The sequence below is a fragment of the Malaclemys terrapin genome, chromosome 13 (genome assembly GCF_027887155.1).
Source record: "Malaclemys terrapin pileata isolate rMalTer1 chromosome 13, rMalTer1.hap1, whole genome shotgun sequence".
NCBI classification, from domain to species: domain Eukaryota; kingdom Metazoa; phylum Chordata; order Testudines; family Emydidae; genus Malaclemys; species Malaclemys terrapin.
This window is the reverse complement of record NC_071517.1, coordinates 42,264,568-42,291,108: the sequence shown is the minus strand read 5'-3', so window position 1 is coordinate 42,291,108 and position 26,541 is coordinate 42,264,568. Positions and strand designations below refer to the sequence as shown.

The 26,541-nt window shown below is 51.9% G+C and overlaps 1 protein-coding gene across 1 annotated transcript; it reads left to right on the top strand.

The window, feature by feature from the left end:
• Positions 1-6,342: 6,342 nt before the first annotated feature.
• On the top strand, positions 6,343-26,363 carry LOC128847641 (zinc finger protein RFP-like). The gene is made up of 8 exons (XM_054047216.1): positions 6,343-6,910; positions 12,720-12,815; positions 14,288-14,518; positions 15,636-15,658; positions 16,899-17,014; positions 20,331-20,363; positions 21,579-21,608; positions 24,554-26,363. Exons 1-8 carry the CDS (start codon positions 6,491-6,493, stop codon positions 25,066-25,068), a joined length of 1,464 nt encoding a protein of 487 aa, XP_053903191.1. The 5' UTR covers positions 6,343-6,490; the 3' UTR covers positions 25,069-26,363.
• Positions 26,364-26,541: the final 178 nt, after the last annotated feature.

The window sequence follows — 26,541 nt, the reverse complement described above, 5'->3', positions numbered from 1 at the left end:
AGCTGGGATGCGCCTCGCGTCTCCATCAGAAAGTGTCGCAATTGATGACGGACGGGGTTACGCAGCCTGTGATTGTTCCGAGCTCCATCGTTTGTGCACTACTAGAGGGGGAGGCAGGAACACAACAACCAGCTGCCTCCACTGCCAAACTGCCTATAGGTCACTGGATTGAGAAGGACCCACATTATTCCTCCTAGAAACACCACCCTTGCCCATCCCTCCACCACCTGAGGGGAAACGGCTGATGAACAGCGAATTCTTACACATTGAAGGGTGCTGCACTAGGGCAGTGCTTCTCAACCAGGGGTCCGCAGTGGTCTTCCAGGGGGTATAGCAGCTCATCTAGAGATTTGCCTAGTTTTACAACAGGCTGCATAAAAAGCACTAGCGAAGTCACGACAAACTAAAATTTCAGACAGACATTGACTTGTTTATACTGCTCTATAGACTATACGCTGAAATGTAAGCACTGTATTTATATTCCAATTTCTTTATTTTATAATTACGTGGGAAAAATGAGAAAGGCAGCCATTTTTCAGTACCAGTGGCTGTGACACTTTTGTATTGTTGTGTCTGATTTTGTAAGCAAGTCGTTTTTCAGTGAGGTGAAACTTGGGCGTAGGCAAGACAAATCAAACGCCTGAAAGGGGGACAGTCGTGTGGAAAGGTTGAGAAGCACTGGACTAGGGGATGTTGGCTCCTCCAGCAGCACTGCAGGGGTGTGTGTCATGTTTTGGAATCGGGTGGCGTCCCTTTAAATAGCGCGTGAGCCCTCTAGCGATGCTCACTAGGTTCTGTGTTTCAGATGCCTCTGCTGGAGCCGCAGTGCGCACCTGCCACCCAGCAAATGTGAAACCCTAAATGACTCAGCTTGAGATGGGATTTTTCAAGGCTTCCATAGGGCCTGCTGCTATCCCACACTGCACTGCTGTCTAGCTGGGTTGTCCTGGTTGGCTTTGTGCCCTTTCCTGTTCTGGGGTCACCCTGGCGGGATGATGCCTTCCCGTTTCAATGCCGGCACAGAGCCGGGTGCTGTCCTTCTGTGAATCCAGCAGTCACGAGGCGTTCATCTCTCTTTGTTATACTCCTACTTAGTGAGCAGTCGTGTCTCATGCATCAGTGGGGTCTCGTGCCGAGGTCCTGGCCTTCATTGCCCTTTGGGGATGGGCCCATCTGAATTCTAGCCACTCCAGCGCGCCATATACAAGGAGCTAGCTGACCAAATGAAAGAAAGGGAGCACAGCCGGGATCCAGCCGCTGCCACAATGAGAGAAAGGCGCTCCAGCTAGGTTACAAGAGGGCCAAGGAAAATACTAGAATTTCTGGGAGAGCTTGCAGGGCCTGCAGTGCTGATAATGAGCTGGGCCATGTATCTGTGAGAGAGCCCTCCCCTGAACTGCTGCCTTTTGTGGACACCACCGCTGCCACCATCACCTTTAAAATGCAAAAAAACCCGCCCCTCCCCCCAAGGCAAGCCTGCCTCAGCCTCAACCTCAACCCCCAACCACAAGGCAACTCTGCAACTTGTTCCCCCCTTTAACAGCCATTTATAGTATCTGGAGAGATAACACATAGCGATAAGATCGATAACGTCATTTTCTTACTTAAACTGCGGAAGTGGGAATGCTGCAGCATCCTTAGCTGGCCACAGAAACATCTAACATTAGATAGCCCAGTGCATTGTGAGAATAATGCACATCTTTAAACCCATGTAAAAGAAACCTGGCAGATTAGATTATTTTTCTGGCAATTGGCAAATCCATAAAAAAAAACCCCAGCCAGGTGGTAACCCTAACCCCAGTCAATGGCCACCAGGGCGTAGTCCAGGAGGAGACAGAGAATGCGATCCCAGATCTTACTGATGCAATCGACCAAGCGGTAGACACAGAGGAACTGTCTGATTCACACCCTGAGGTAGAAGCTGGATCACGGGCACAGACCCAAACCGGGGAGGAGGGCCACTCCCAGTAAGTATTGTCTGGTATATAACAATACACCGCCGTCAGAGGCGGATTAACATTGTGTGAGGCCCTGGGCCAGAGCAAGTGGGGGCCCCTCTCTACCCCCTTTGCTTGCGGTCCTGCCCTCATTCCACCCCTTCACCCTGCGGCCCTGCTGCCTTCCATCCAGGGTCCCCCCCCCATTCTGCCCCCCCACTGGGGCCCTACAACCCCGTTTGCTCCTTTCTACCCCCCCACTCCCACTGCAGCCCCAAGACCAGAGAAGCTCTGTCCCCCCTGCCACGGCCCTGGGGCCACAGCAGGGAGCTAGAGCTCTGCCAGTCCCAGGAGCTGGGGCCTCTGCCAACACTTCCTCTGGCTACTTCTACAACATTCGCTGGTCGCCGGTTTGGCCTGGTGCTTGTCCACTGAGCAGCTTCCCTGCACTGAGGGTAGGAGACCGTGGTCTCTGATTCCCCCCGCCCCCCAGCCAGCACTGGGTGGTGCAGGCTCGGCAGAAATTGTGCCCACAGTCTATAATCATCACTGGGTCTTTACAATAATCCAGGCCGATGGAACATGAGATACCCAACTTGGAGCAGCCACTGGGAGGGTTTCCCTGCCTGGAACTGACTCATAGTCAGCTGATCTCCTAAGAGTTTACTTTTTTAAAGTGACAGCCCCTCCAGTGAGCAAGGGAACCTGATCTGCCTATGGAGCACTAGTAAATACACAGGCCACGGCCTGGTTCACCGGGAGCGACTGCTGTGAGAATCTATTTGAATTGTCCTGGAGAGTCTCCAGGAACTGGAGATTAATCTTTCACTAAAGCAGGGGCGTGCACCGGAATAAAAATTTGGCTGCGTTTGGAGGGGCACTTTCTGTGCCCCCTGCGGTCGGGGGAGCTTCCCCCGTGGCTGGTGGAGCTCACTTTTCCTGGCCAGCCTGGGGAGCTGGATCTCCCGCCCCGGCCTGGGGACAGAGGAGCTCCCACACTCTGAACTCCTCATTTCTGGCCCCCGCCCCCAGAGCCCATCCTCCTCCACAGGGACAGCCTTAGGGGTAGGCCACCTGGGCGACTGCCCGGGGCACCATGGTCAAGGGACGCCGTGCAGCAGCACAGACGTGCGCTGGGCCGGTGTAAAGTCAGAAGCTGCTCCCGGCTGGCAGGGCAGTGCTGCGGGCGGGGGGCACCCAGCACCCAGATTTCGCTCTGCTTCCTCCCAGCGGAGGAACATGGGGGGAGGGGGAGTGGTGATTCACAGGTACTGCTCCCCCCCCCCCACACACAACGTTCCTCCATGCCCCCCTAGGGGCCTGTAAGGTGGGGGAGTGAGGAGGAACACCAAGCGCTCCTAGTATCCAGGTTACTCTCCCCACCTGGACTGCTGCTCTCCTGTCCTCCCCTGACACAGCCCAGCTGGGGAAAGTGACCAGGATGTAGGGAGCCCTGACACTGCTCCTCGCTCCCCCCATCACAGCCCCCTGGAGGGGAGCGAGCAGCAAGGCCAGCTGCTCCGTACATCCAAGTCAGTTTCCCCATGTGGGTGCGGGAGGGGGATGCGGGGTTAGGGGTGAAGGAGGGTGCAGGGATTAGGGGCCCAGGAGGGGAGTGTAGGGGTTCAGGACAAAGGGGGCACAGTAGAGGAATTGGGGGCAGGAGTTAGGAGCGCACGAGGAGGGTGCTGGAGTTATGGGCAAAGTGGGCACAGTGCAGGGGTTAGGAGTGAAGGGGATGGGGAACCTGGGGAGCCCACAGGAGCCGGGGCAATGGGGAGTGCCACACCCGCAGGGGCCAGGGGTACCAAAATCCAAATTTCTCAGGGCGCAATTTTCCCTAAGACTGGCCCTGAGGAGCTTGTTCTCCCTGCCCCAGCGGACTTCTGTGCCCCCACTGATTGGGGGGGCCTGTGACCCTGCTTCCCCCCACCCCGCACATGCCTCTCAATTAAAGATTATGTCATGAGAGGAATACGTCCAACCAAAATTGGCAACCCTAGAATCTATCCCTTACCGTGGGGGAAAACCTTGGGGGAATGGTGGTGCTGCATTACAAAGCATGGCTCGGTTAAAGTCCCCTGAATGCAGGGCAATTCCAGGGCCCCTAGCCACACCTTGGCATGGTTCCCTCTGCAGCCTTGCCCCAGGGTGGCAGGGAACCCCCCCTTTTCTTGGGCAAGCCACGTCCCCTCCCTGTGCCTCAGTTTCCCCACCTGTACAATGGGTGTAATGCTACTGCCCTGCTTTGTAAAGAACTTCGGGCTCTACTGATGCAAAGGACTAGGTAGGAGCTAGATTTGTTATTATCTGTCAGGAGCAGCAGCAGTGAGCTCTCTCCCCTGGGGAGCAGCAGGGAGCGCCTCTCCCCTACAGAAAAGCAGTATGGGGACAAGGATCCACACCCACACACATACATTCATATGCAGCTGAGATGTCTTTGCTTGGTGGCGGGGGGAGGCTGTGCTATTCCCTTCTTACCACAGACAGAATCCCCTGCTGGGCTGGGGTTGGTAGCTGGCCCCTCTCCCCGAGGACTGGGGCTGGGAGTTAACACCCCCATTGAGTTGCACAAGGTGGTTCCCTCCACTCAGAGCTATTCTCTCAGGTTCTCTGAAAACTTGGGCAGACGTTGCTCCATTGGTTAAACTCAGGGCATCTCTTCCCCCCACCCCTAGAGCTATTGTCTCAGGCTCTCTACAGACTCAGACAGACGTCACTGCCGAAGTGACCACATTTTTGAGGTTTGCTCCCCAACCATGAGGACTAGGTTTTTTGCGGCCTCTAGTAGCTTATTCATTAATCACACCCTGCCCAGATACCACTAACTCTTCCCCTCCCCCACTTTCCCGCCAGCCTCCCACCTTCATCAACCACTCTGTCTGCACAGAAGATGAAGGTGAGGAAGAATTTTAAGGGAAAGAAATTTACATAAGGACAAAAATCAGACCTCCTTAAATTCGCCCCCCTGCCCCTTCCCAGAATTCATTTCCAGAATTTTGTATATGGCATCTGGGGAATCCAAAGCACGTGGCTTTGGGTTTGTATCTGTTTGTCTGTAGTGGGGACTGCACAATTCCGTATAAATTAGGTGTGTAAGCTATCTAATAGTGGATTCTTTGGTAGGTCTTTTAGGTACATCTACACAGATTAAAAGATCTCTGGCACGGCTGCAGGTCAGCTGACTCAAGATCATGCGGCTCAGGCTGCGGGGTTAAAAATTGCTGTGTAGACATTTGGGTTTGGGCTGGTGCCCGAGCCAAACATCTACCCAGCAATTTTTCATCCCCAGAGCATGAGCCCGGTGATCTGGACTCAGCTGACTTGGGGCACCCGTGTTTTTTTTTATCCCTGTGTAAACATACCCTGATAGGGCTGGTTGGGGGAAAAAATAGTACGCATTTTTTGAAAAAAAAAAAAACCCAACAACCAACCAACCAAAAGCTTTTGAATGAAAGGCTGGTCTCAGCACAGTTTATTATACTCATTTTGCTATTTAAATCAGTATAAAAACTGTGTGTTGGACAAGCTTGAATTTTTGGTTCCATTTGAAATTTCAGGGTTTGGACAAAACTCGTTCCAGTTTGTTTTGTTTCGTACTGAAAACGTTCACTTCGGTTTGTGTGTGAATGGTCATTTCGTTCATGAAGCGCTCTCTCCGCCCCCCGACCCCTCACAGCTCCAGATAAAGGGCTTTGCACAGCCAACCCTGAGCTATCCTAGCAAGAGGTCATCATAAGGAAACAGACCTGCGTTAGCTCAAGACACCAGGAGGGAGAAGTTTGCTGCTTCCTCTCTGGAAAGGGAGAGCTTGCTCCAGCTGGGGTGAGTTAAACCTGTTTTCTGCCTCCAAGACAGCACCAGCTCAGGGGACGGAGAGGAGAGCCTGTACTGCAGACACCACCAAAGAGATACAGTACACTTCCCGCTGCCGGACTGTCTGACCGCAGCGATCGCTCCTGTGCTACCACCCTTGGGTCCCCCAAATAAACCAGTTGTGCTACAGCTCCATTGCATCATGCTCTATCCCAGGGGTTCTCAAACTGGGGGTTGTGATCCCTCAGGGGGTCGCAAGGTGGTTACACAGGGGTTGTGAGCTGTCAACTCCCCCTGAGCCCCCATTAAATTAAATTAACCCCCTATTTTTAATTGATACGCGGGGGGGGGAGTGTCACACTTAGAGGCTTGCTGTGTAAACCAATACAAAAAGTTTGAAAATCACTGCTAGTCGATCCCTTCCTCAGTCCCGTTGTCTTGGTGTGATACCAGCTGTGCTGTGCCCCCAGACAGATTTACATCGCTTTGGTCCTTTATCTTGCATTCCCCCAGCAGAGACAAGGCGGGCGAGGTAATATCTTTGATTGGACCCACTTCTGTTCCATGAGCGAGACAAACTTTGGAGCTGTCACCAGGAAGCTGCGGTTCCGAACCATGACTCAACTCCACGTAAAGCCTGTTTACAAGAAGGGAAACTCCCCTTTCTCGTTCAAGGGTCAGCACATTTCAGGGAACAGGGAAGTGAAATTAAACGGCTCTCCTGCCCGGGATGAGCCATGGCTGCTGCTGCAAAGGCAAGGCAAAGCCTCCAGGATGAAGCTTCTTGTTCCATCTGCCTGGAGTATTTTAATGATCCAGTGACTATAGACTGTGGGCACAATTTCTGCCAAGCCTGCATCACCCAGTGCTGGGAGGGAGCTGATAAAGACGTCTCCTGCCCTCAATGCAGAGCGACCTTTCCCCAGAGGAACCTCAGGCCTAACTGGCAGCTGGCCAACATGGTAGAAATAGCCAAGCAGCTACATTTGCAATCGACAAAAGATGTCGGAGCCGGGAGAGCGTGCGAGAAACACCAGGAGGCTCTGAAACTCTTCTGTCAAGAGGATCAGTCCCCCATCTGCGTGGTGTGCGACAGGTCCAAGGAGCACAGGGCTCACACGGTGGTTCCTGCAGAGGAGGCCGTCCAGGAGTACAAGGTAGGAAGGAATCCTTGTCCACCACAACTGTCTGAAATTGCTACACCTCATTGTGTGAGCTGTTCTGTGCAGCAGGCTCAGATCCGGGGAGAGGGAGCAGTGCCAATTTTAAACAGCTTTGTGCCCTCGGGATTCTGGGCTGGACAGAGACCCCTGGTGGTGTATTTTAGAGCAGTGGTTCTCCACTGGGGGTACGTGTCCCCTGGGGTACGCAGAGTTCATCAACTCCTCTAGAGATCAGCCAAGTTTTACAACAGGCTACCTAAAAAGGACTAGTGAAGTCCGTACAAACTAAAATTTCAGACAGACACTGACGTGTTTATACTCCACTATAGACTATACACTGACATGGAAGCACAATATTTATATGCCAGTCGATTTATTTTATAATTCAATGGTAAAAATGCGACAGTCAGCAATTGTTCAGTACTAGTGGCTGTGACACTTTTGTATTATGTCTGAGTTTGTAAGCAAGTCGTTTGTAAATGAGGGGAAACTTGGGGGTAGGCCAGAGACATCAGCCTCCTGAAAGGAGGACAGTGGTCTGGAAAAGTTGGGAGCTGCAGGGCTGGCAATCTCCTTCCACCTGCCTGAGCCCCGTGTTGGGGCCTGAGTTTGAAAGTTATAGAGGAGTAACCACAACTTTTTCCTATTCCCCCTCGAGGCCCCTCTATGTTCCGGCAGCCCTGCCTGGGCAACATGTAGGTGAGGCTGCGAGTCTGTGACGGAGGTCACAGAATTCTGTGACTTTTCGTGACCTCTGTGACTTTTGCAGCGGCTGGTGCTGGCTCAGGGCTGGGGCAGGGGGTTGGGAGTGCGGGAGGCGCTTACCTCGGGGTGGGGGGCTCCCCGGCTCCCACTGGCATGGCCCTGCAGCACCTAGGCAGTGGGGTGGGGGGGAAGGGCTCCATGCCACATGCTGCTGGTGCCCGCAGGCCCCTCCCCTGCGGCTCCCATTGGTTGCGGTTCCCGGCCAATGGGAGCTGCAGCAGCCGGCACTTGTGGCGGGAGCAGCGCGCTGGAGCCCCCTGGTCTCTCTGCTGCCTACGAGCTGCAGGGATGCGGAGCTGGGCAGGGAGCCCCTGCCAGCCCCGCCAACCTCCCCCACACACACACACTACCGCAGGGGTCCCGGGCTGCACGCCGCGGCCTCCAGCACCAGTGGGGGTCCCAGGCCACCTCCCCCAGCATCCACAGTGCCCCCAGACCGCCCCCCACTAGACTGGGCACTCACTCCACTGCACGTCTGCAGCACAGGGAGTCCCCATGCACCCTTGCTCCGGCCGCCTGCAGGTTTTTTTTTTTTTGCTTTGCTTTGCCGCTCCAGCCACCCTGCAGGAGTTTTTTTTTTGTTTGTTTGTTTTTTTGCTTCGCGTCTCCGGCCCCCCGCAGTTTTTTTGTTTTTGCTTTTTGCTTGTGGCGGCAAAAAAGCCAGAGCCAGCCCTGGGCTCCGGGCGCCCCTGCTGCTCCTGTTCCCCCAAGGGGTGCGGAGAGACATGCCAGCAGCAGTGCAGCAGGGCTAAAGTGGCTCCCTGCCCATGCTGCCTCCCTCCCTCCCTCCCACCGCGCCACTCCCAGAAGCAGCCAGCATGTGTCTGTGGCCCATGGGCAGGTGTCTCCGTGCATTGCCCCCGACTCAAACGCCGACTCGCAGTTCCCATTGGCCAGGAAGTGCGGCCAATGGAAGCTGCAGGAGCGGTGCACAGAGACCTCCTGCCCCACCCCCTGCTCAGGAGTCACTGCCAGAGGGTGTGCTGGTCGCTTTGGGAGCTGCGCTGCCCAAGGTAAGTGGGCAACCCCTGACACCTCCCACATCCCAACCCCCTGCCACAGCCCAGAGCCTGCACCCAGAACCCCCTCCCAAACCCTAACCTCCTGCCCCAGCCCAGAGCCCGCACCCAGCACCCAAACTCCCTCCCAGAGCCCGACCCCCGCATCCCCTCCTGCACTCCAACCCCCTGCCCCAATCAAGGTACCTCACTTTATTTTCATTTACTTCGTATTACTTATAATATAGGAGGAGGATGAAGAAAAAAAGAATGAAAAACAGAAGCGAGATAAGAGAGAATGTTCTTTTTCTTGGCTGGGTCCTGGGTGGGGGCTCAAAAATGAAGCTGCGCACAGGGCCCCACTAACTCTAAATCTGTCACTGCTTGGAGCGCATGCAGGAGTCTTAGGGTCAGTGTCCTGTCCTGCCACAGACTTCCTGTGTGACCTTGAGCAAGTCCCTTAGCCTCCCCGTAAAACAGGGAGAACAGCACTTTTCTGTGTCGGTGGTGTCAGGACTGTGAGGTGCTCAGCCCCGATGGGCGTGGGGGCCATGTAAGGACTTACAGACTTGTCTACATGGGGAAATAGTGTAATTATACTGCTATAATTACAGCAGGATAACACCCCATGTGGGCCTTAGGGTGTGTCTACACATACACAGGAATCAGGAGGCGTGATGGGGGATGGCAGCATGTGTAGACATGCCTGAGCTAGCAGGCACTGAGGCCACCCGAGTTCGGTCCTGTGCAGTACGTACTAAGAAAACTAGATGGGGCTGGGGGGGCTACACTGTTATTTTTAGTGACTCAGGGGAACGCCGACCGACCCCGGCGGCCGGGATCAAACCGGGGACCTCTGGAGACACATGTTTCTTAGCCAAGGCCATAGCCGGCTCAGCAGTCTCTGGCTCAGTTGTCCCCAAACTGTGGGGCATGTCCCCCCAGGGCGGAGCATCTGGAGGGGGTGCGGGGCGGGACACCCAACTCCGCTTTGTTCCCAGCTCCGCTCCGGCCTGGCCCAGGCCCCAGCCCCCAACCCCAGCCCCTTTATAATCTCCCCTCAATGAGCCGAGAGAATTTGAAATAGATAGGAAGAGAGCAAGTCTCCCTCCGTCTCTTCGCAAAATCCTTATCGTCCCAGACTGGGCTTCCACCCCCACGTTGCTCCCTTATTCCTTTCTCTAGAAGGCTGGGGGATGGTGCGTGCATGTGTATCAGGGCAGAAGGTTGTCAAGGACCATCCTCAATCCCTCTCAGCCTGGGGGCTGGAGAGAAGGGTGGAGGGACACCGCTGCCCGAAAGAGGCACCTAGAGTCAACTTCCCACTTCCTTGAGACTGGGGATAGGTAAAATGGCCATCGCTATTGCTGGTGCAGTCCACTAGGACACTGGTCCTCAAACTGTGGGGTGCAACCCCGAGGGGAGGAACATTTGGGGAGGCACTGGGGGGGGGGCAGGGAGGTAGCACCACTCAGCCCTGCTCCGCCACCAACGCTGCTCCGGCTCCACTGCCAGCCATGGCCTTGGCTCCCGGCCCCATGCCCAGCTCCACTCCCAGCCTTGGCCCCCAGCCGGGGCTCCATTCCCAGTCTGGCCCCAGACCCGCCCCAGCGGCATCCCCAGCCTCAGCCCCCTTACCACGGCTCTGCTCTGGCCTAGGGTTGCCAACTTTCTACTCACACAAAACCGAACACCCTTGCCCCGCCCCTCCTCTGGGGCCCAGCCAATGCCACGCCCCTTCTCCAAGGCCACGCCCCCATTACCCCTCCCCCCCCGTCACTCACTCTTCCCACCCTCACCCACTCACTCATTTTCACCGGGCTGGCTCATGGGGCTGGGATGCAAGAAGGGGTAAGGGCTCCAGCTGGAGGTGCAGGCTCCAGGATGGGGCCAGAAATGAGGAGTTCAGAGTGTGGGAGGGGGCTCCAGGCTGAGGCAGGGTGTTGGGGTGCAGGGGGGTGAGGGCTCCAGCTGGGGTGTGGCTCTGATGTGGGGCCAGGGATGAGGGATTAGGGGTGCAGGAGGCGGCTCCGGGCTGGGGATGAGGGGTTCAGAGTGCAGGAGATGAGCTCTGGGCTGGGGTAGGGGGATGGGGTTGGGGGTGTGTGAGGGCTCTGGCTGGAGGTACGGCTCTGGGGTGGGGCTTAGGATGAGGGGCTTGGGGTGTAGGAGTTTGCTCCGGGCTGGGATCGAGGGGTTCAGAGGGCAGGAGGGGGATCAGGGCTGGGGCAGGGGGTTGGGGCCCAGCCCCGGGGGAGGCTCAGGGGTGCAGGCTCCAGGCAGCATTTACCTCAAGCAGCTCCCGGAAGCAGCGGCCTGTCCCCCCTCCAGCTCCTATGCTGAGACGTGGCCAGGTGGCTCTGTGCGCTGCTCCCTCTGCAGACACCGCCCCCTCAGCTCCCATTGGCTGTGGTTCCCAGCCAATGGGAGCTGTCGGGGAGGCGCTTGGGGCCGGGACAGTGTGAAGAGCCCCCTGGCTGCCCCTACGCATAGGAACCAGAGTGGGGACATGCCGGCTGCCAGCCCCGCTGCAGTCAACGCACAGTCAATGGCCTAGTCAGGATCCCTTTTCAACTGGGTGTTCCAGTCAGAAACCGGACACCTGGTCACCTTACTCTGGCCCCAGCTGCCCTGGGGGTGGGGTGCGAACAGGGGTAAGAGAGGATATGACCTCGAAAAGTTTGGGGACCACTGCACTAGGCCCTGCTCCCTAAACACCTTATATGCTGAGGAAGGAGAGTTTAATATCAGCTCAGGATTCCCTTATAAGGGCTGGTTTAAGGGTCCTTTGTGCCGCTGCAGTGATCTGGCCCCACTCATAGCGTCTGGAGCAGGTAACTTCCAAATGCCTGGCCTGGCTAATGCTTTTCTGTGGAAACTTTATTTTTGTTTGTTTTGATGAACAAACAAATGCGGGGAGGGATAGCTCAGTGGTTTGACACTGGCCTGCTAAACCCAGGGTTTGTGAGCTCAATCCTTGAGGGGGCCATTTAGGGATCTGGGGCAAAAATCTGTCTCACGATTGGTCCTGCTTTGAGCAGGGGGTTGGACTAGATGACCTCCTGAGGTCCCTTCTAACTCTGGTAGTCTATGAAAAATTGAGTTTTCAACTAAATTAAAGTGTTCATGGAAAGCAGCTGCTTTGAACAAGAATGTTGGGTTTTTTCCTCAGGGGGAAAAAGGTTTTGTTCAAAACTGTTTCACCTTAGCAAAATCTTTCGCCTGGGAGTTTGTTTACTTCACATCAGTGAAAGATAAGGCTGTGACCTGCTAAAGAAGAGCTAGGAAAAGAATCCTAAATGTGTGTATCGTTCTTAATGTTGCTAGTTCTGCCCAGACAAGAGACAACGGCTGATTTTACACCCTAAGACCTGATCTTGCAGGGATCCCTTGCTTAGCTCTGTATTCCCATCATAGTGCCACCCCTCCCTGGGCCGTAAGTTCTGTGCTATATCGCTAAGAGATACTGCTCAGAATCTCACCCCTCATTTTAAATGTTGACAAATCTTTTTTGTTGCTGTTTTTATTATCTTAAGCTGGCCGGGAGGAGGAGGCGTTCTGACTGGGGATCATGTAGATGTTCGTGAAAATTCATTTTCAAATTCTTTTCTTGCGAAATGTCATTAAGTTTTGTGTACATACAGGATCAAGTGTGATATTTAGTTTTATTCTAAACTGGGGATTTTAATACCCCATCGTATATTTACAAGAATGTCTCTAGAGCCTAATATTCTGGTCTATTTAACTTAATCGAAGCATGCAGTTTGACTGAACTTTCTGTCTGTCTAATGCATGTATATAATATTTGTTATTTTGCTAATGAGCTCATGACTGATAGATGTGATGTCTTCTTCTATCCCGGGTGACGTATGAACCTTGCTAGACAAAGCAGATTGTCTTTATTCATATATAATTTATGATGTGTATATACATTTTGAAGGACAGAGCTTGTGAGTGTTTTATAACCGAGTTAATAATTGTCAACCTATAAATAACTCAGGAAAATACCCTCAAGTGCAAGTAACTTTTCTTTTCTCTAGGGACAAATTAGGAGTCGTTTGGAGATGCTGAAGAAGGAGATGGAAGGCATTGCTGCACTGAAATTGAATGGGGAAATAACAAGCGAGGAGCTGCTGGTACTCACTTATTAGCAAATGAACCTATGTGATGACTCTGAATACCATTGGAGTCGTACAGAGTAATGTGTAATGCTCTATAATGGATAATCACTTATTTATGTGTAACCCTGTAACTCTTCTGCCAGTCAAAGGTGGTAGCAACAAGGGCCAGGTTCAGTATCTAGGGGTTCCTTTTTCCTTTTCAACAATACAACACAAAACTGGTTCGAGCCCCCACCCAGTGACCTGGGACAATTACACATCACCCTCTGGGCACCTCTAAGAGGCAATACTTCCCCTCTTGCAAGCACAGAGTCTGAGTGTAGCAAAACCTTTTAATAAAAGGAGGGAAATAATGCGGCATTAATTTTGGGAAACACCGCAAACAGGGTTTATATACCTAAACCATGAGCAAAAGACCCACCACCAAGTAAGTGGGGCAGGTTCCCCTCAGGTTCTTAAATCAAGTAACTCAAAAATCCCTTTATCTATCCCTTCTCTGCACCCCACTCACAGTTGCTGTCCTTGGACAGTGCAGACCCAGAGTTCAGAGGTGCATCTTCAGAGTTCATCTCCCACCCTGGGGGGGTGGGAGAGAAGGAGAGGCACCTTACTCAGGTAATAGCTATTAGTGATTTCAGGTGTTAGTGGTAGAGCTTCACTGCTGGTGCACACTGGGCAGTCTCTTGCATCAGAGACATTGTACCAAAGCAAGGCTAATACTTAGACCTAGGTAACAGTGATTTCAGCTCTGCAGTGTGTAACAAGACTCTCAAGTGAGTCTGAATTACCTGTTATTACACACTGGAGAGAGGCAGGGCCAAATAGTGTCTGGGGCCCTTAAGCAAGACCTACACCACCACATATAAAGTAGTCTCTTGGTCTATCCAAGGCCGTGATCAAGTGTCTTGATGTTTTTGGTCTTTTGGCCTCGGGATGAAAACCTTGCCTCTGCTTCTGGGACCTCGAAGTGAAAAAATTCTCTAATTTATCTCCATTCACTGGCCTTTGGAAGCCATGTCCCCTGCCTAGCGAGTGCTATTTAGTTGAGGGTGAGTCCCTCAGTCAGGAAATGCCAAGTACAGTTCTGCTGCCCTTGGTTCACACAGTAAGGATAACAACCCTTTATTACTCCTGCCCCAATAACAAGGAGACTGTGGATCCCACACCAGCCAAACATGACCATTTGGGCAAGCAATCCCATCATGCTGAGCACCTAGACTGGGTGGGTGTGCCCATGCAAATGAGATCAGCTCCTGAAGTCCTTTTCCATAGCTCACCACTAGATGTCAGGGGAGAGCTCATTCAGACTCTGTTTACATATGTCTATAAAGTAAAGTCCGTCATGGTTCTAAGGTGGCCAAAGTGGAGAATGAAGGAGCGTCTGGGTGAACCCCCAAAGTACCACAGACTCCTTTGGAAATGTTACTCTGGATGGGCCGTCACATGTTTCTCTCCACCCTTTCCCTGCTTGTGTCTGCTCATCGCAGCAACAGACGGAGAGCGAGAGGAAGAAGATTCTGTCGGAATTTGAGAAACTCCATCTGTTTCTAGAGGAGAAAGAATTGCTCCTATTGGCCCAGCTGGAAGTACTGGACAAGGAGATATTGAAGAGGCATGATGAATTCACCACCAGGCTCACCCAGGAGAGATCTCGTCTCGGGACCCTGATCAGTGAGATGGAAGGGAAGTGCAGGCAGCCAGCAAGTGAATTCCTGCAGGTGAGACTGTGTGAGAGGTACCCCAGAGCCCTTAGTAGGCATGTCCCTGGCTCTTTGCTATTGAAGTCCCAGTTCACAATACACCGCATTGCAGAAACATACATTATTTTATTCATTGAGGTCCTGATAGTACAAGGTGCTCAGCACACTGGTTCTCTGATCTAACAAAGCACTTAAACACATGAGTTTTCCCATAAATTTTGTAGATTTTATGCCCAGGAGAGATCATTTGAATCAGCTTGTCTGATCTCCTTCATTACGGGCCAGAGAATTTCACCCAGAGATTCCTGTATGTAGCTCACCACTCTTGGTTGACTTAGAGTGTATTTTTTAGAAAGACGTCCAATCTTGATTTAAAGGTCGCCAGTAATGGACAATCTGAGACTCAGTGAAGTGGCCTTCAGTTTTGGACTGTTATAAAGAGGACTGCTATATCTGTGATTGTTCAGATTAACAGACTGCAGACAGGGCCAAGTCAATAGCTCAGGTCAGGCTTACCTGACCCATTGTGACATCAGAGGGAACTCAAACAATCATCTCCCGTCCTCTCCAGCTAATTTGCATGCTATACTTCTACTGGTTGGAATGAGTCCGTGTCATGAGGGACACATTTGTCAAGAGTTATCATTGGCAGATTAGCCCGCAACTGTTGTGATGCCGTATGTAACTCACACCAGCATGTGTTTTTCCCCTCTAGTAGCTGTACGGGTTTATACATATACAGATTTATGAGTCTTCCACTTCGTCCCAGCTAAGGGACCTGGGAGTAAAAATTTTAAAAGGGACCTAAGGGATGGATCCTCAAAAGTATTTAGGCTTCTAAACTCCCCTTCATTTCAGTGGGAGTTAGGTGCCGAAAGTCCTTTGAGGATCTGGACCTAAGTGACTTGGGAGCCTAAATCCCATTTTCAAAAGTCCCTCAGGCATTTTGGACCCTAAATCCCATAGGCTTTCAATGAGGCTCAGAATCCTATGTGCCCTGGGGCTAGATTTTCAAAGGTATTTAGGCACCCAGAGGGATTTTCAAATAAGCAAGTTAGATACCTCAGAGCAAGAGGGATCTCCAGTATATGTTGTGTGGGACTGAACTCCCCTTTTCTTTCTCTCTCCTCTCTAGGACATCAGAAGCACTTTGAGCAGGTACGTGGCTCCTTTTCACTCCCCCTCATAGGCGCCAACTTTCCCCGATGCCGGTGGGTGCTCGTGCCCCCCCCGCCCTTGGACCCACCCAGTCTCCACCCTTTCCCCACCCGGGCCCTGCCCCCATTCCAACCCCTTCCCCCCAATGTCCCCGCCCCAACTCCGCCCCCTCCCTGCCCCTATTGCACCCACCGCGTTCTACCCTCCTCCCCCATCCATCCCTGCCGCACGAAACAGTTGTTTTGCGGTGCAAGCACTGGGAGCTAGGGGGGGGGAAAGTGGGTACGCGGTGTGCTTGCAGAAGAGGCGGAGCAGAGGTGAGCTGGAGTGGGGTGGGGTGGGGCGGAGTGGGGAGCTGCCAGTGCGTGCAGAGCACCCACCAATTTTTCTCTGTGGGTGCTCCAACCCTGGAGCACCCAGAAAGTCACCACCTATGCTCCCCCTCACACTTGAGGATGCTGGGAAGGTGTTGGGTAAAGGACAAAGCTCCCTGCAGCTCCTAATCTCCCTCCAACCCCAGAGTTCTGAGCCGGCTTACGTTACCCCAGAGTCCAGAATGCAGATTCAGCTGCAGATATACTATGAATTATCCACTCCTCTGACAGTCTGGATGCCTCAGGAGATCAGAGATGGAATATGGGCCATTCACCTACTTGCCTTTACCAGTTAAGGTAGCACAGGCTACTTAGCAAGCAAACATCTAGCTGCCTACCAATATCTACCTAGGGGTGTTGTCGGCCGCCCATCAACAGAGTAACGTCTGGGTCAATGGTTGCAAAACTCCACCTAAGTCAGTAATGGTGTGAAGTCATTTCCATCTGAGGACTGTTCAGTGCCCGGTTTATCCTTTCTATTAAGCAGTCTGCATGCTCAGGTAGTGGCTGTCGATTTGGTGCATGTCCCAGTGAACTTAAAATGTGCCACGAGACAAGGGTGTCGTATTTATGCACATAAATTCACGACTCCTCACTCCACCTCCTTCCGGGATGGGCAGGCTTCCCCATTACAAAAGCCCTTCGTGCCCCCATTGTCAACAACTTCAGCAAAGGGGCCAATGACTGAACAGAGCTGGAACGGTCCTGTCACTTTTTTTTAAGAATTTCTTTGAAATTTTGAAATTTCGGATTAAAAAAAGGGATTTTAAATCAAAAAAGTCTGATAATTCTTTCTCCCCCACTACATTTTTATTGTTGTTGAAATCAGTTAACAATGACTAACAACAGGCCATTTTTCTCCCTAGGTATGAGACGGGGAAGTTTCAGAGTCCACCATCCCTTCCTCTGGAACTGAAAAGGAGAGTCAAGGAATTCTCTCAGAAGCACACATTTCTGGAGCACACTCTGAGTAAATTTAAAGGTAACAAACTCTGGGGCTGTTCTTGGCTATGATTAAAATATTGATTTACTCGTATAGGGATCAAAGCCCCGTTGCCTTAGATGTTGTACACACATATAATGAAAAGATGTCTCCAGAGAGCTCAGAGTCTTGTCACTAGCTTACAGGTTATGCATGGTCTGCCTTATAGAAACCCATGAGAACCATGGCCACCAGTTTGGGTCACTTATCTTTCCTGCCATATTTACAAATGGATAATAACTTTCTTATCTCACCAGGGGCAAAGGGAAGGAGGTGATGCTTAAGACAAATTTTCCAAGGATTTTTTTCCTATAGGAGTTAGGTACCCAGTCCCAATGGGCGACAGGCACCCAGTTCCCCTACACCACTTTGAAAATTGAAGCCCAAGTAGCTAATGGCTTGCAAAACACTGTACAGATACCAAAATTCATTAGATTGTGGAGCCTGGTAGCCCCATGTACCCCAGCTTATCTGGATGATTTCCCCTTGCAAAGCAATTGTCTGTTGGCAATAATGCTCAGATCCATCCCAGCATAGGCAACTAGGGAGCAGAGCAGGGCCAGATATAGTTGTTATTTTTTTTCTACCCCTCTCCTCAAGGAAATTTTCAACAAAACCAAAAATGTTTGCAGTAACATTTTCCCTGAAAAAAAAAAAAAAGATTTTTCATACCTTCACCACCTCAAAAAATCAAACAAAAAATATTTCAGTCAAATAACTAAATATTTAAATTTGGAAATATTGCTGCAATGTTTCATGGGAGCTGTAGTTTAGGGGTGCCACAGGCTCCCATTCTCCTCTATGGCCTGGGCTCCCTGATTGGACTACATTTCCCATGATCCACCACAGTCTCCTCCTGAGGAAGGTATGCTAGGCATCATGGAGTCCCCGACTGTGGTGCATCCTGGGTGATGTAGTCCAGTTCAAGAACCTGTCCCATAAAGGAGAACGGGAACATGAGCAAACCAAATTACAATTCCCATGAGACACCAGGGCAGCATTTTTGGCCAAAATCTTTTCAGTTTTCAGGTGTTCAGATGTCAACAAATAAATTGAACATTTCTGTGGAAAGTTGCCACTTTTTGTGAAAAATTTCCATTTAGTCGAAAATCCAATGTTTCTGTTGAAAAGTAGTTTTGGATGGAAAAATTTTGACCAGCCTTAGTGGCGGGGGGGGAGGTGAGAGGGGGGGAGTACGCTGTGTGCTGCTAGTTGCCGCTAGAGGGAGACTATGTCTCTGACTCTGAGAGGAGATGCTAGTTCTGTGTGCTCAGTGTGGCTATAAGGGGTTTTTCCACTTTGTCCTCTTGTCAGTGTGACCAAGCCAAGCAATGGCAAACGCTGATTCTCACAGCCCGCACCCACAGAGGTCAATGATAATTACCCCAGTGACTCTGAGGACAGAATTGTGCCCTTCGTCGGGACAGCCTCACTTGCCCTCTGCCTACCTGCACGGGCACGGGCAGCAGGTATCGCAGGCCAGGGAAGGCTAAGCTGTGGTGCTGCCCATGCTCCACCCCGTGACCCTGCCCTTGTGCTCCCCTGAAGCCAGCGAGGGCTCTGCTCCAGCTGGCAGCCAGGGGCTGAAGTGGCCCGAGGCGGGTCAGGCCTAGGGTTACCATATTTCAGCAAGCAAAAAAGAGGACGGGAGGAGCCCCGCCCTAGCCCCGCCCCTGCCCCTCCCACTTCCCGCCCCCCCAGAACCCCCAACCCTCCCCCCGTTCCTTGTCCCCTGACTGCCCCCTCCTGGGACCCCTGCCCCTAACTGCCCCCCAGGACTCCACTCCCTATCTAAGCCTCCCTGCCTCTTGTCCCCTGACTGCCCCAACCCTTATCCACACCCCCACCCCCAGACAGACCCCTGGGACTCCCACGCCCCATCCAACCACTCCCCACCCCCTGACAGCCCCTCCCCAGAACTCCCAACCCATCTAAACCCCTCTGCTCCCTGTCCCCTGACTGCTCCGATCCCTCTCCGCACTCCTGCCCCCTGACAGCCCCCCCGAGAACTCCCAACCCATCTAAACCCCTCTGCTCCCTGTCCCCTGACTGCTCCGATCCCTCTCCCCACTCCTGCCCCCTGACAGCCCCCCCCCCCAGAACTCCCAGCTCCCCACCCCCCCGCTCCTTGTCCCCTGACTGCCCCCTCCTGGGACCCCTGCTCCTAACTGCCCTCCAGAACCCCACCCCCTACCTAAGACTCCCTGTTCCTTGTCCCCTAACTGCCCCCTCCTAAGACCCCCCCCAACTGCCCCCCAGGACCCTACCCCCTACCTGTACCCTGACTGCCCAAAACTTTCTCCACTCCCCCCAAAAAGCCCCCCCCCCGTTTCTTGACTGCCCCCTCCAGAACCTCCCTGGCCCCCTTACCCTGCTGCTCAGAACAGGGTGTTGGGCTCTGTGCGAGCCGAGCCGGACACATGGCTGCGCTCCCCAGCACAACAAAACCCGGTCCCTGGCCCTGCACAACAAAACCCGGTCCCTGGCCCTGCACAGTGCTGCTGGACCGGGCTGCAGGGGAGAGCTGCCGGCTCAGAATGCAGGGCGGATCCGGCTCCTCTACAGCTGCTCCAGAGTCCAGCCCGGGACTTTCCTGCAGCCCTCCCAGCTACTCGCTCTGCTCTGCCGGGGGAGAGGGGGAATCCCGGACATTTTGAGTGTTTTACAAATTCCCCCCGGACGCTATTTTTAGAACAAAAAGGAGGACATGTCCGGGTAAATCCGGACGAATGGTAACCCTAGTCAGGCCAGTGGGGCCAGCGTGGCTGGGTCAGGCAGGCCGGAGCTCCTCTGGTCGTGGGAGGGCGGCTCAGGGCTCCAACCACAGGGGGAGGCCTCGGGAGGAAGGGGCGGGGCCAGGAGCTAGCCTCCCTGAAGGGGGGGTGGTTCACCCACCACCCATATGCACGGGGCAAAGATTTCTGATAGCAAAGGGCTCTTTCATCTAGTAAAGGCAGGATGAGATTCCACGGCTGCAAACTGAAGCGAGACCAAATCAGCCTGGAAATAACGCACGCATTTTTAACAGTGATAATAATTGACCACTGAGGCCATCTACCTATGGACATTGGGGATTCTCCATCGCTTGGAAGTTTTGAAATCAAGACTGGGTGTCTCTTTCCAAAAGATTGTAGCCAGAAATTATTGACTTCATGCAGCGTCACTGGGTAAAATTCTCTGACCTGTGTTATGCAGGAGGCCCGACTGCCAATTTTGGTCCCTGCTCCAAAGAGTTTACTAATCTACAGTAGGCATCTCTCCCCAGTCAGAACAACCGAGATTTCACCTCTTCCATGTTTTTTCCCCTTCCTTGTAGAGAGACTGTCATCTGAACCAAAGCTGGACAAAGGTACATTTCTGGAGCTAATGGGGCATCTCGTTTCAGTTGAGCTGACTCAGGGCAAGTGGATGAGGGGAACTTTCCTATAATGATGAAGTTGTATACGTGTATGGCTCCATAGGTGCTGACTCTGTGGGTGCTCTGGGGCTGGAGCACCCATGGAAAAAAAATAGTGGGTGCTCAGCAGCCCCGTGATTGGCCCGTGTCCTTCCCCCCCAGAGCCTCCTTCCCACCGCAGATCAGCTGTTAGTGGCATGCAAGAGGTGCTGGGGAAGGAGTGGGGGGCAGGGCTCTATATCGGGTGGGGGAGGAACAGGGTGGGAAGAGGCAGGGCAGAGGTGGAACGTGGGCGGGAAGATGTGGGGTGGAGGCTTGGAGGAAGGGGTGGAGTGGGGGCAGAGCTTGGGGCAAAGCAGGGGCCGAACACCCCTTGGCAAATCACAAAGTCGGCACCTGTGTATGGATTTCTGTTTACTGATCATCTTTCTCCCACTCGATGAGAAATGGGAGATGGACACAGATTCCCTTTTATTAGTAGTATTACAGTAGCCCATAGAGGCCCCACCCAAGAACAAGGGCCCCATAATGCTAGGTGCTGTACACACCCTTCATGCCTTGTCCACACTGGGAGCGGTGGTTAGGGTATGTGTAGCTACATGCGGTAGTGAAATGCTCTGGCAGAGGGAAAGCCACAGGGAAAGGTTCTGCCAGAGGGAAGGCTGCAGGGAAAGGCTCTGGCAGTGGGATATGGAAATGGGATATTTCCAGCCCCCTACCTTTTTTCCCAAAAAAACAAAATTTCACCAAAATCAATAAAAAGTTAAAAAGTTCAATTTACTTAAATGGAATTTTCTGACAGAAAACTATTTCAAGGAAAATTTTCCAACTGGTTCTAGAAGTGACCTTCCCAAGGTCACACAGTAGGTCAATGGCAGAGATAGAAATAGTACCCTGGATTCTTGACTCTGATCTAGTACCCTTGCCACTAGTTCATGCTGCCTCCCTCTTGGCAGAGGTGCGGGGATCAGTCAAGTCAGGTAATCCTAAATACCATTTAACTTTATTAACATTGTCTGACTAGAAAGAGCTTTGTGGGTTTCTTTGCATTTATGTCTGCCCTTTTGTATATGAAATGAATCTGCAGTTATGTTCGTTAACAACAGAAATATCTTCATAAAGTTGACAGCAGCTACGTTTAAAGTGTTTCACTTTTTCTCCCACTAGCGATTCTATCTGGAAAGCAGTTGGACAAAGGTAAATTTTGGGGACAGATGGTGTAATTGAGTACTGTATTATAGCCAGGCAAAAAAAAAAAAAAATCCCTTTAAGATGGGGTTAATTTGGGTTAAAAAAACCCAACATTACAGGCATGTTGCAATGATCCCAAAACCAAATATTATAAACCCAGGAAATTCAGAGTTAATCCTAATCCTCCTTCTCTATTTAAAACTTTTCCCCAAACCAACCCCATTTCATTCTCCTCTGTCTAAATCAATGGGTGGGGATTTAGGAGAAGCGGGAGTTTGAAATTCCTCCTGAAAAGGGGACTCTAGTTTTGGGCATTTAAGAAGTGATATAAGATCCTAAAGAGCTAGTCAATACAGTCAGTGAATCACACCATTTCTCAAATGCCATTCTGCTCTAAGCAAGAAAGCCCCATGAGTTTTCTCCAGGAACTCACGAATTCTCTTAGCTGATCAGATAAATGGACTCTCTTATCCAGTATCCAGTTGGACCAATGGTCTATCTGGTCCTGTATTCAGTCTCTGATTGAAGTAGCTTGTAGTGGCTACCGAGGAAGGCTACCAACCCTCCTCTACAGTGGAATTTTGGAATAAGATGCCCATAGGCAAAATGACTTCCTGATCCCCCCCAATCAGCAAGTGGTTGAGACATCAGGATTTATATCTCTTGTACATCTCATGGATCAGTAACTGGTTAAAAGATAGGAAACAAAGAGTAGGAATAAATGGTCAGTTTTCACAATGGAGAGAGGTAAATAGTAGCGTCCCCTAGGGGTCCGTACTGGGACTGGTGCTGTACAACATAGTCCTAAATGATCTGGAAAAAGGGACAAACAATGAGGTGGCAAAGTTTTCAGATAATACAAAACTACTCAAGATAGTTAAGTCCAAAGCTAACTGTGGAGAGTTATGGAGGGATCTCACAAAACTGGATGACTGGGCAACAAAATGGCAGATAAACTTTAATGGTGATAAATGCAAAATAATGCGCATTGGAAAACGTAATCCCAACTATACATGTAAAATGATGGCGTCTGTATTAGCTGTTACCACTCAAGAAAGAGATCTTGGAGTCATTGTGGTTCGTTCTCTGGAAACATCTGCTCAATGTGCAGCAACAGTCAAAAAAGCGAACAGAATGCTGGGAATCATTAAGAAAGGGATAAATAATAAGACAGAAAATATCATAATGCCTCTATATAAATCCATGGTACGCGCACACCTTAAATACTGCATGTTCTGATTGCCCCATCTCAAAAGAGATATATCGAAATTGGAAATGGTTCATAAAAGAGCAACAACAATGATTAGGGGTATGGAACAGCTGCCATACAAGGAGACATTAAAAAGACTGGGACTGTTCAGGTTAGAAAAGAGACGACTAAGGAGGGATAGGATAGAGCTCTACAAAATCATGACTGGTGTGGGGAAAGTGAACAGGGAAGTGTTATTTACCCCTTCACATAACACAAGAACCAGGGGTCACCCGATGAAATTAATAACCAGCGGGTTTAAAACAAGCAAAAGGAAGTACTTCTTCAGACAATGCACAGTCAACCGGTGGGACTCATTGCCACGGGATGTTGTGAAGGCCAAAAGTAAAACTGGGTTCAAAAAGAATTAGATAAATTCCTGGAGGACAGGTCCATCAATGGCTGTTAGCCAAGATGGTCAGGAATGCAAACCATATGCCCTGGGTGTCCCTAAGCCTTTGACTGTCAGAAGCTGGGACTGGACATCAGGGTCATTTTTCTGTTCTGTTCATTCCCTCTGAAGCACGTAGCATTGGCCACTGCCAGAAGACAAGATACTGGGCTAGATGGACCATTGGTCTGACCCAGTATGGACATTCTTATGTTCTTATGAACATTTTTTAGTGAGAGAGGTGAGGCCTTGCACTCAATGGCATTTCTCTGACTGTAATGTGATAAATTTTGAAGACCGTGTCCAATCAATTTTAAAATTTCAGGGAACCTTCCAGGCATCGATGGGAAGAACCCTGTTGAGTTTGATGACAGTCAAAAAACCCAGACACCAGAAAATCCTGATTTCCACTCAGTGCCCATTTAGTACAGCATTGTGACATCAGAAGTATTTCAACCAGTCATCATTCACTCCCTACAGTTCCTTTGCAATCCCATTGGTTGAAATGAGTCAGCAAATGATGTCACAATGATACAACTCGGGCTCCTTTGCCAGTAGCATAGGCGCGGACTCCGTGGGTGCTCCAGGGCTGGAGGACCCACGGGGAAAAAGTAGTGGGTGCTCTGCACCCACTGGCAGCCAAGCTCCCCGCCCCACCCCCTGCCTCACCTCCGCCTCCACCTCCTCCCCTGAGCGTGCCGCGTCCCTGCTCCTCCACCTACCTGCCAGCGCTTGCCACCGCCAAACAGCTGTAGCAAGCTCCGGGAGGGAGGGGTGAGGAGCGGGAACGTGGCTCGCTCAGGGGAGGAGGTGGGGAACAGGCAGGGCCGGGGTAGGGATTTGGGGAAGGAGTCGGAATAGGGGCAGGGAGGGGGCGGAGTTGGGGCAGGGGCTTTGGGGAAGGAGTTGGAATGGGGGCGGGGTGGGGTGAAGTCGGGGCTGGGCCGGGGACAGAGGAGGGTCGAACACCCACCGGCGCCAGTAGAAGTCGGTGCCTATGGGCAGTAGCATCCAGTGGGCGGTGTCAAGGGGAAGTTGTTGAAATGAAGCTGATAAAACAGCAAAGGGAAGAAGGGGAGCAGTTTAGATGCCTTAATAAAATGTAGCTTGAGTGGCAGGACCTTGTTACGGATTCAGAAATAGACACCCTCCCACCCCCTCCTAGCTGAGCCTACATCAGCAACAAAGTTGGTGACCTGCCAGTTACCTCATCTTGTGCAACTGAAGGTTTTCCTTATCCATTAAAGGCAGGAATTTTCAAAGGGATTTAAGAGAATGCCCCTAACACTTTGATTCTCTCCTCCCCCCCAGCCAACGTGACCCTGGATCCAGACACGGCTCATCCTCATCTCATCCTGTCTGAGGATGGGAAAAGCGTGAAATGGGGACCTGCACGGCAGGACGTGCCCAACAACTTCAGAAGATTTGATCCCGTTCCCTGTGTGCTGGGCTGTGAGGGGTTCACCTCGGGGAGACATTGCTGGGAAGTGGAGGTGGACGGGAGCAGTTGGGCCGTGGGGGTGGCCAGAGAGTCTGTGACGAGAAAGGGAGGCGTCAGCTTGGAGCCAGAGGAGGGGATCTGGGCTGTGGGGCAGCTGAACCCAATTCAGTATGTGGCTCTCACTTCTCCTTGGACAAGCCTGCCACCAGATAGGAGACCCAGGAAGATCTGGGTCACCCTGGACTACAAAAGGGGGCAGGTGGCATTTTTCAACGCTGAGAACCACACTGAGATCTTCACTTTCATAGCAGTCGCTTTTGCTGGGAGAATCTTCCCGTTCTGCTGGGTGGCAGACAAAAACTCCCAGGTCAGAATCTGTCACTGATCTGCGAGATCAGGTATCCTCTTCCCCGCACCTCCGGGGCCTGGATCTGGCATCTGCTCCGTAGAATCTCCTGGTGGAATTCTAGTCTGTCCGACCCAGCTTCTAACACTCGCTTCACAGCAGTATCTGACTGCCCATGCCACCTCCTACTGGAGCCCAGAGAGAGCCCAGTTTCTCTAACGCCGGCAGACAATTCATGGCACAGACAGTTCATGACCCCCTATACACTCCCCCTACTGCAGGATCCCTCCTCGGATGAGCAGGAGAGGATCTTTTCTAAGAGGAGAGAGATCAGAGGGATTAGAGGTGGGGGAAACAAAGAGTAACTGGTGAGGATGTTTATAGAAGGAAATATGAGAGGAAAATGTATAGGAGGAAAAGAGATGAGGGAGAATATAAACTCTTTGGAGCAGGGACTGTCTCTCGCTGTGTGTCTGTGCAGTGCCCGGCACAACGGGGCCCTGATCTCAGCTGGGGCAGGGACTGTCTCTCGCTGTGTGTCTGTGCAGTGCCCGGCACAATGGGGCCCTGATCTCAGCTGGGGTTATCCTCCGGGACGGCACCAGCGCAGCAAGCACGGGCCTGGGGCGGCAAGCCGGGGTGGGGGGCGGGGAGCGGCGTGCCGGTCACCGTGAGGGCAGCAGTCAGGCAGCCTTTGGCAGCGTTTCTGCGGGAGGTCTGCCAGTCCCGCGGCTTCGGCGGCGGGTACGCCGAAGGCGTGGGACCGGCAGATCACCCGCAGAAATGTCACCGAAGGCCACCTGACTGCCGTGCTTGGGGCGGCAAAAAACATAGAGCCGCCCCTGGTTATCCTATATATGTAATAGGCAATGATAGCTACACAAGAGACACTGAGAATCATTCAGAGGATTCATAGACTTGGGGTAAAATTTTCAGAAGGGCCTAAATCCCATTTTCAAAGGAGATGAGTGACTCTTGAGAACCCACGACTCAATGAAAGTCGACGGGACTCTGGCTTCGAAATCACTTCAGTGCTTTTGAAAATATGCCCCTCATTGAACATTAGGTGCCATTCTAAGCACCCATCCCTTTGCTACATCAGCAGCGATTTAAGTGGGGGTCTATGCAGGCCCATGGCTCCTCCCACATAGACGGAGGAGTCACAGGATGGGGCCCTTTCTTGGCTTCAGAAGGTGGAAATTGCCAAAGGATTGTCCCACGTTCCCTGGTTAAGTGAGATCAACCGGCGGCTTTCTCCGTTGTCCTTACTGCTCATGCAAATGTTCAGCGTTCAAAGCCAACTTGTGTTTATTTTAGAATTCGCATTTACCTAAGTAAGGATAAAATCCATATTTTTAAATACCCGTATTTTCTATTGTGCTTCCCTGCCCCCTATCTATATTATTGAGCATTTGTCGGGAGGGAACATAAATACGGTTCACCAGAGGGGACTGTGACTCGAATACCAATGGGGTACACAGCAAACTTGGCAAGGATTGGTGCTAGCAGGAA

Excerpts from the sequence above, each read along its gene's own strand:
- LOC128847641 (XM_054047216.1), top strand. The coding sequence starts at position 6,491 with ATGGCTGCTGCTGCAAAGGCAAGGCAAAGCCTCCAGGATGAAGCTTCT. Across the intron at positions 12,816-14,287 it reads TAACAAGCGAGGAGCTGCTG|CAACAGACGGAGAGCGAGAG; the intron begins GTACTCACTTAT and ends TGCTCATCGCAG. Across the intron at positions 21,609-24,553 it reads TGGAAAGCAGTTGGACAAAG|CCAACGTGACCCTGGATCCA; the intron begins GTAAATTTTGGG and ends CCTCCCCCCCAG.